Source organism: Haliotis rufescens, unplaced genomic scaffold, assembly GCF_023055435.1.
Source record: "Haliotis rufescens isolate VD_foot unplaced genomic scaffold, xgHalRufe1.0.p SCAF_63, whole genome shotgun sequence".
In the NCBI taxonomy this organism is placed as follows: Eukaryota; Metazoa; Mollusca; class Gastropoda; order Lepetellida; family Haliotidae; genus Haliotis; species Haliotis rufescens.
Genome location: NW_025964354.1, coordinates 1,999,539 through 2,009,827, shown reverse-complemented (window position 1 = coordinate 2,009,827; position 10,289 = coordinate 1,999,539). Strand labels below are relative to the sequence as shown.

At 45.8% G+C, this 10,289-nt stretch overlaps 1 protein-coding gene across 1 annotated transcript; it reads left to right on the top strand.

Moving 5' to 3' along the window:
* Window positions 1-1,220: 1,220 nt before the first annotated feature.
* Window positions 1,221-7,192, top strand: LOC124150178. Its single transcript, XM_046522118.2, has 5 exons — window positions 1,221-1,332; window positions 2,459-2,791; window positions 3,491-3,814; window positions 6,015-6,135; window positions 6,577-7,192. The coding sequence occupies exons 1-4, from the start codon at window positions 1,260-1,262 to the stop codon at window positions 6,119-6,121; spliced, it is 837 nt and encodes a 278-aa protein (XP_046378074.2). The 5' UTR covers window positions 1,221-1,259; the 3' UTR covers window positions 6,122-6,135; window positions 6,577-7,192.
* Window positions 7,193-10,289: the final 3,097 nt, after the last annotated feature.

Here is a 10,289-nt window from a genome sequence, read left to right as displayed (position 1 = left end):
TGTTGGGTGAGTACATGTATGCGCGTCTGTATTTTCCTGTACACTAACTGGACTGAGTGATTAACAAACTGTCAAGGTATGTCGTTGTTAACATGTAATTAAAGTTTAGTAAATATAAATTTCTAGAGGCATGCTGAACAAGCACCCATGGAAATTTCCATTGTGAGTGGGTGAGTGAGTTGGGTTTAACGTCGTGTTAATAGCATTCCAGTTACATCACGGCGTGTCAACTTAATGTGAGAGGAAAGCCCGAATTGATGAGGTCTCTGACGTTTACCACTTCGGTGAAACCCACGAGCACGTGTGTTGACAAAATATACGTGTGCTCGTGGGTTCGAACCCAAAATCATAGTTTTCCGATCTGACCAAGGCACGCAACGCTGCACAGCGAATGGCGGCGCCTAAGACGACTGGGCCACCCGTTGCCTCCATTTACATTGTTAGTGAGTGAGTGAGTGGTATTTTCGCTCGCCTTGAAGTTTTGGAATATCAGCTAAATGATGAGGAAAGGCCCCAATGACATATACACTGCTGAAACCAATGAGCGAGGGTGTTTCTCTGCAAATCAAGGATAATAATCAGATCGAATCAGAGAATCGAAACTATCGTCACCGGATCCTGGCGAGGGACTTATGTAAATTGGAGTCGCAAAATATGGCGTTATGATCATCCTCGTACGTACTTCCATCGTAGAGTTAGTGCAGTGATAATGCAGTATGTTTTTGTTGTTGTTAGTTTAACGCCACACTCAGCAAAATGTCAGTTGTATGCCGGCGGTATGTAAATCATCGAGACTGGTCAAGCCAATCATATAATCGACATCATGAACATCGACCAACTCATTTGGCATAAAATGACATGGATCAACAAAGTCAGCGAGCCTGACCACCCGATTCCTCTTACGACAAAGAATAACCGCATGGGTTGCCGAAGACCATTTCTACCCTGGGCCCTTCACGGGTCTAAAGCAGTATGGGAAGGTTCGGTAGCGTCCTTGTCAAAGCGTCGCCTGTCGCACTGAAGGTCCGTTTTCGATTCCCACATGGGTACATTGTGCCTCCCCCGACGATATAGTGTTTGAACACAATGGAATCTGCCTAAATTGACATGAAAGGGTTTGAAGGGGAGCTAAGTCCGGTTTGGACAGCACTCCTGATCAGATAGATCCTACGGAATCGCACACACAATCTATATCTCATTTTCATATTTTCATAGGTTTCCTCGTCATTTACACAAGAAAACTCCTGCTGAACACTTGGATGGGGCCGTCATCGATTCAGCTGTTTTGTATCTTTGTGGCTTACTTCATAACCGGATTTTGCTCAGTTGACGGTAACATTTGTTCAAACTTTCAAAAATATATTTCATGTTGGGTAGGTATATCCGATTCTTGCGTAAACACATTTAACTTAGGAGGAAGATATTTTTGAACCGACCGTCATTATAACGTGAGGTGAGGAGAGAATGGGGTTGAACGTCACGTCCTAGATTATTGCATTTATATAGCGACATGCATGCCGATTTTATAGTGCTAGCCCACTGAGATACCATGTCCCCGTTTGACATGAATACCCTACTCAAACACTGTGAACTTACTCCGAGCCGATCAGTCTTTGTTTTAGACCTGAGCGCCAGACAGGGTATCACCAAGTACCATCTTTTAACGTCTTTCGGTATGACGTGGACGGGGATCCGACCCGGACTTTCCGCTCTCCGGGCGAGGCTCTACCACTAGACCACGAAGGCGGTCACGTCAGTTAAAACTCTGTATGGCCAGAGGCTTAAAGAAACAAACCAGCCATTAACAGAGAGCATTCATCTACCTACTAACCTGCTACAATTACACCGCTGCCATGGTCTAATTGATAGAGCGTCTGCTAAGAAAGCAGAAGGTTGGTGGTTCGATCCCTGGCCGAGTCTTACCAAAATATGACATTTTTTGTTACCCCGCCTGACGCTCGTCCTTAAGGGAACATAACAATGACTTGTCGATTCGGAGTCAGTTTACTGTGTCTGAGTTCCATTTGAAGATGAAGAGAAATTCATCTCCAGTGTCAAAACTATGCACAACTGTCTTGAACGTTCATTAAATGGAGTTTTATTCAATCTTCCGGTTTCTATAGGTAGACGATGACAAGATGTCCTAAAGAATAGCAATTTGAAGGATTATTGGAGAGGAATGTTTATTAAATATGTTTCAAGTTTCGATTATAAAATACGATATGAGGGGCATTTACTAGGATTTGAGATTCCCGCTTTCCAAGATTGCCAATATGTGAGAGAGATTTGGAGACATATGGTCTTTACCAGGACACAGCTCACCTCAGTTGCATTTCCTTTGAAATAGCCCTAAAACAATATTAATTAATACCAATAATTAAATTAATATTCCGCCTTTACCACTATTTCTAACTTAAATATATTGTATGAAATTCTAAATATTTTTGTTCTGCTTCAGCTGGTCATGAAGGAACTGTTTATGTCCAACATGGAGGCGCTGTCAACCTGTCGTTAACATTGCCACAGCCTGGAGTCCGGGAGATGACTGTGAGACATGACATAATACAACCCCTGCTCCATGTCACTGACTACAACACCGTGAGTGTCAATGAGACATACAAGTCGAGAACACAATTCACTGGACTGATAGACTCACAAGGCGACGGGGGTCTCAGTTTTCTACTGTCTGGTGTAGATTGGTCTGACGGTGGCGACTACAGCTGCTACACAGGTTCGCAAGATTTGAGAGGAAGCCTTATTGAAGGCTGTGTGAAGACTGTTGTTGTCATAGGTGAGTGTCTGACAATAGTGGGGCTCATATTTGTTTGTTTGTTTGTTTGTTTGGTGTTTAACGCCGCATTCAGCAATATTCCAGCTATATGACGGCGGTCTGTAAATAATCGAGTCTGGACCAGACAATCCAGTAATTGACATCATGAACATCGACCCTAGCGATTGGGATACGATGACATGCATCAACCAATTCAGCGAGCCTGACTGCCCGATCCTGTTAGTCGCCTCTTACGGCAAACATCGGTTGCTGAAGACCTATTCTACCCCAGATCTTCCCAGAGTCAATGGTACTTATATATCCCTTGTATTTACAACATGTAAGTACTTATTTGTTATGTAAAAGTAAAATCGGAATGTTCGCCTAAATCTGCATCAACATACTTTTATATCGATTTTTGTTTAAAAAAGACACAAAATAAATTGAGGAATCAGAAATGAATACAAACTTTGTCGAGACATGCATTTTGTTTGTGCTGACTGTAAAACACGTACATCAATTACCTGAACACCAGATGATGTCCTTGGTCTCGTGTAACCACACAAAGTACACTTCAGTCAATGAGAACATCTTTTAAATTAGGATTGACATCATGGCTTCACAGCCTCAGCATTATTGTTGTACCTGTACGTTTATCGATGTTAACTTTGAATACCATTTTAATAGTGAATTCTGGTATTTTGTTCATTTCTGCCAAAGGTATTGAGGACCTTAACATCACTGCCCCAGACAAAGCCAATGCGAATAGCAACTTGGTATGTCAAGCTACCATTAGGTTCTGCCCTGGCATCCCGCCTGTGAACGTGTCCTTCATCTGGAGGAAGAATGGCGTCCAGCTAGACGCCCGAGACAGCTGTAACTATACGACAGCGAGGGCGAGTCGGTGCAACTTTGTCCGCAACTACACCAGTACCTTGCCCATCGGTGATGGGGAGCATGATGGTGATGAATACACGTGCAGGATAAAGTTAGGAAATAGCTTCCTGTCAAACTGGAGCCAGGAGTATGTTCTGGGAAGGGAATGTGAGTAGTTGTTTCATTTTATGACCAACATGGTTTGTTATGATCGGTTTCCAGTACTGCTTAAAACTACTAAAGGGTCAAGCGATATTACCATCACCCTTCTGTATGTTAAGTTTGTTTTGTCCCTTTAATACCGAATGTCAGGCACGGTAACAACAAGTATCATCTTAAAACGTATTTTGGTGTGACGCGGCCAGAGGATCGAACCACCGACCTCCCGCTCCCGGGAAGACGTTTGATCCACCAAATCACATTCTGAAAATAGTGGCACGTGTACCTGTTGGACTCCAAGGCTGTCTTGCTGTCATACATCTACATGTCATACATCTACATGTCATACATCTACATGTCATACATCTACATGTCATACATCTACATGTCATACATCTACATGCCATACATCTACATGTCATACATCTACATGTCATACATCTACATGCCATACATCTACATGTCATACATCTACATGTCATACATCTACATGCCATACATCTACATGTCATACATCTACATGTCATACATCTACATGCCATACATCTACATGCCATACATCTACATGTCATACATCTACATGCCATACATCTACATGCCATACATCTACATGTCATACATCTACATGCCATACATCTACATGTCATACATCTACATGCCATACATCTACATGTCATACATCTACATGTCATACATCTACATGCCATAAATGTATATGTACCTATATCTTCGACCAGGGTAGTGTGTTATTTTAATGTCTATTAATTATTATAACACATTTTCAATGACCATTCATATATTATGGAAATGATAATGTGCAACAACATCATAATCCGTATTCAAACATGACAATTAACTTGATGGCTTGCAACAACCAAAGATGATATTTAAGATATATTATGTATATTCAACTTGAGTTAGGGCTCAAGGGTATTGGAATAATATGCAATGGCAAATCTGAATTTGATGTTTCTAACAGAATAAATGTTTTACGACAAATATATTTATTCCAACACAACTGATGACATATATACCACATAGACCATGGGGTCTAATTCTGATATTAATTCATCCATCATAGGAAAAAAAACAACTCTGAAATGCTCTGCTAAATAATTAAAGGGGTCGACTTTTGGAGTAAGTCATAATAGGCGGACGTCATGACGCTGTTCAAAGTACCTCCCTCGTGATCTAACTTATCCTTGGTAACATTCTTCCATAATTCCTGTGAATCAAGAAAGGCGCATCCACATCGATCGTTTTAGCAATTACTTTACTGTTGTTTGATGATCACGGCATGTCCGTCAGAAGTGTGTTGTGCCGCCACAGATTACTGTGTATATATAACCTGCTTACAAAGAATGTAATGTAAAATAATACAGACAAAATCTAACTTTTTTAAAAAAGCATACGAATGGGATTTTCTGGTCTACTTTATGACAATCATGTATTTATGAATCACTATCACATAGTGATTCGCGAGACGATGAGCGTATCCTGTCCCGCCGGTGGCACGTATCACAAAAACACGCAAAGGCAAATCAATTGTTCATCTGAAAAACACAAGAACATATGGTACAAGTGAAGCTAGGGAAATGCATCTAACATTGTATTTTCTCACTGATGCGTCATATTTGGATAGGTCATCCACGCGTCTGCCATGATACTATCGGAATGCTTTACCAAGGCCTTTAATGATGTAACTTTGATCAACCAACTTTTGAGCAAGAGTCGTTCTCTAATGTAGACACCAAAGACTGGAGCTGCTTGAATATTGCACGACATGAAAGGAACGTTGACCATTGGAAAGTTGAAGTCATCTTCTTTGTCATACCTTTTATGCATAGATCTAGATGTGAAGTAGATGAGCTACATTGATACGCTTATAACATGCAACTGTATTGTGTGCCCTATCTTGACACGACTTCATATAAAATAATGTTGCAATAATTGCCATTATTATTTCACTGATGCTTCCAACAAGAATACTTATGATAAATGTCAATTAACCAGTTTGACATCTATGTACAATTACCGGTTGGTGTCTCATATCGTAAGAAACATATGTCACCAATGTTTTTGAACGTCATATGCAAATCTTTCAAACATTTTGTATCCAAATACTAACCATATGGCAGCCATGATATAGTATTGGACATTCAATAGACGCACAAAGAACAATGATAAATATAGTATGTTTCCGTTCCAGTTTTGGAAAACACACCTAATTCTACGGCACAGTCTTGGAATCATGGAGGGATCTTGTCTGGATTTGCTGCGGTTTTTGTCCTGGTGGTGCTGACAGTGATATTCTGATTGTCAAAATAAAGGTGAGCACATTTAGACCCGTGGTACCGTTGTACCGCAGCGTGTCAGCTTGAGAAACCCCCAATGTGATGCAGGATATATAGACGTGTGCCACCGTCCGGTAGACGCACAAGCTCCGACAAATGATAATAGTTGAGTCAAATCCACAATCAGTGGACCTCTTCATAACACAAGAATGACGACCAACCACCACATCAACCCATGTACCTCTTATATTTCAGGAGCTATGTATGTTGAAAATCAGTCAGGACCGTCGACACTAACAGTTGTGTCAGTCGAGATAGGGTTCGACAGTTCATAGGTTAAATCAAAACTTTGCTCTAAAAAGGCTTACAGTCCTTGTGAAATCATGTCTCCTAGTGTAGTTCATGTGGAATATGCGGTGTTTTTCTGTCTCCAGAAAGGCGGTAGCTACGATTATCATGCACTGTTTCTGATTTAAGGAAAACTGCTTGTGCCTTGCAACCGGTACCTACTCCAGGCATATCAGACGAAGCATCTGGAGATGGTGATATGTGTGGGAGAACTTCAAATGAACTACAATTGCAAGACTAAATCCACATGCAACTATGTCACCTGCACCTGTACCCATGCCACCTGCTCATATCACTTGCACTTTTACCACCTACACCCATACCACCTGCACCTACACCCATACCACCTCCACCTACACCTATAACATCTGCACCAATACCACCTACACCCATACCATCTGCACCTACACCTAGAGCAGCTGCACTCATATAACCTGCACTCATACCACCTGCACCCATACCACTTGCACTCATACCATCTGTACCCATACCACCTGCACTCATACCACTTGCCCCAACACCACCTGACCCCATACCACCTTCACTCACACACCCTACACCTATACCACCTGCATCTACACCACCTGCACAAATACCATCTTCTCATATCACCTGCACCCATACCATCTTCTCATATCACCTGCACCCATACCAACTTCTCATATCACCTGCACTCATACCATCTTCTCATATCACCTGCACCCATACCATCTTCTCATATCACCTGCACCCATACCAACTTCTCATATCACGTGCACTCATACCATCTTCTCATATCACCTGCACTCATACCATCTTCTCATATCACCTGCAACCATACCAACTTCTCATATCACCTGCACTCATACCATCTTCTCATATCACCTGCACTCATACCAACTGCTCATATCACCTGCACTCATACCATCTTCTCATATCACCTGCACTCATACCAACTGCTCATATCACTTGCACTCACACACCCTACACCTATACCACCTGCACCCACACCACCTGCACCCATACCACCTGCACCCATACCACCTGCACCCACACCACCTGCACCCATACCACCTGCACCCATACCACCTGCACCCATACCACCTGCACTCACACCACCTACCCCTATACCACCTGCATCTACACCACCTGCCCTCAAACAACCTACACCTACACCACATGCACCTACACCACCTGCACTCATATCACCTGCACCCATACCACTTGCACCCACACCACTTGCACCTACACCACCTGCACTCATATCACCTGCATCCATACCACCTGCACCCATACCACCTAAACCAACACCACCTGCATCCATACCACCTGCACCCATACCAACTTCTCATATCACCTGCACTCATACCAACTACTCATATTATCTGCACTCTTACTTCCTACGCCTAAACCACCTGCAACCATACCACCTGCACTCATACCACCTGCACCCATACCACCTGCACCTACATCACCTGCACCTACACCACCTGCACCCATACCACCAGCACCCACACCACCTGCACCTACACCACCTGCACCTATACCACCTGCACCCATACCACTTGCACCCACACCACTTGCACCTACACCACCTGCACCAATACCACCTGCACCCATACCACCTGCACCCATACCACCTGCACCCACACCACCTGCACCTACACCACCTGCACCCATATCACCTGCACCCATACCACCTGCACCCATACCACCTGCACCCATACCACCTACACCCATATCACCTGCACCCATACCACCTACACCCATATCACCTGCATCCCATACCACCTGCACCCATATCACCTGCACCCATACCACCTGCACCCATACCACCTGCACCCATACCACCTGCACCCATACCACCTACATCCCATACCACCTGCACCCATATCACCTGCATCCATACCACCTGCACCCATATCACCTGCATCCATACCACCTGCACCCATATCACCTGCACCCATACCACCTACACCCATATCACCTGCACCCATACCACCTGCACCCATACCACCTGCACCCATATCACCTGCATCCATACCACCTGCACCCATACCACCTGCATCCATACCACCTGCACCCATACCACCTGCACCCATACCACCTGCACCCACACCACCTGCACCTACACCATCTGCACCCACACCACCTGCACCTACACCACCTGCACCCATATCACCTGCACCCATACCACCTGCACCCATACCACCTGCATCCATACCACCTGCACCCATACCACCTGCACCCATACCACCTGCACCCATACCACCTGCACCCACACCACCTGCACCTACACCACCTGCACCCATACCACCTGCACCCATACCACCTGCACCTACACCACCTGCACCTACACCACCTGCACCCATACCACCTGCACCCATACCACCTGCACCCACACCACCTGCACCTACACCACCTGCATCCATACCACCTGCACCCATACCACCTGCACCTACACCACCTGCACCTACACCACCTGCACCCATACCACCTGCACCCATACCACCTGCACCAATACCACCTGCACCCACACCACCTGCACCTACACCACCTGCGTCCATACCACCTGCACCCATACCACCTGCACCAATACCACCTGCACCCACACCACCTGCACCTACACCACCTGCACCCATACCACCTGCACCCATACCACCTGCACCAATACCACCTGCACCAATACCACCTGCACCTACACCACCTGCGTCCACACCACCTGCACCTACACCACCTGCACCCATACCACCTGCACCCATACCACCTGCATCCATAACACCTGCATCCATACCACCTGCATCCATACCACCTGCACCCATACCACCTGCACCCATACCACCTGCACCCATACCACCTGCACCTATACCACCTGCATCCATACCACCTGCACCCATCCCACCTGCACCCATACCACCTGCACCCATACCACCTGGACCCATACCACCTCCACCCATACCACCTGCATCCATACCACCTGCACCCATACCACCTGCACCCATACCACCTGGACCCATACCACCTGCACCCATACCACCTGCACCCATACCACCTGCACCCATACCACCTGGACCTATATCACCTGCACCCATACCACCTGCACCCATACCACCTGCATCCATACCACCTGCATCCACACCACCTGCACCTACACCACCTGCACCCATACCACCTGCACCCACACCACCTGCACCCACACCACCTGCACCCATATCACCTGCACTCACACCACCTGCATCCATACCACCTGCACCCACACCACCTGCACCCACACCACCTGCACCCATATCACCTGCACTCACACCACCTACCCCTATACCACCTGCATCTACACCACCTGCACCCACACCACCTGCGTCCACACCACCTGCACCTATACCACCTGCACCCATACCACCTGCATCCATACCACCTGCACCTATACCACCTGCACCCACACCACCTGCGTCCACACCACCTGCACCTACACCACCTGCGTCCACACCACCTGCACCCATATCGTCTACACCTACACCACCTACACTCATAGCACTTGCACCCATACCACTAGACTAACATCTAGTCTCTGAAATGAACATATCCGTGACTCTCTTCTGATACTGCAGTAATCTAGACTTGCCAAACATTATAGACTTGCATTGGCTATATTTGATATATATTTGTACCAGGATCTGTAAGACAGACTACCATACCACCTGCACTCACACCACCTGCACTCATACCACCTGCACCCATATCACCTGCACTCACATCACCAGCACTCATACCACCTGCACTCATACCACCTGCACTCACACCACCTACACTCACATCACCTGCACTCGTACCACCTGCACTCATACCACCTGCACTCATACCACCTG

Bases quoted from the DNA above. Each gene is read 5' to 3' on its own strand.
- LOC124150178 (XM_046522118.2), top strand. From the start codon at position 1,260: ATGGGGCCGTCATCGATTCAGCTGTTTTGTATCTTTGTGGCTTACTTC. The intron at 1,333-2,458 runs GTAACATTTGTT...GTTCTGCTTCAG, and splicing joins CGGATTTTGCTCAGTTGACG to CTGGTCATGAAGGAACTGTT. The intron at 2,792-3,490 runs GTGAGTGTCTGA...TTTCTGCCAAAG, and splicing joins GAAGACTGTTGTTGTCATAG to GTATTGAGGACCTTAACATC.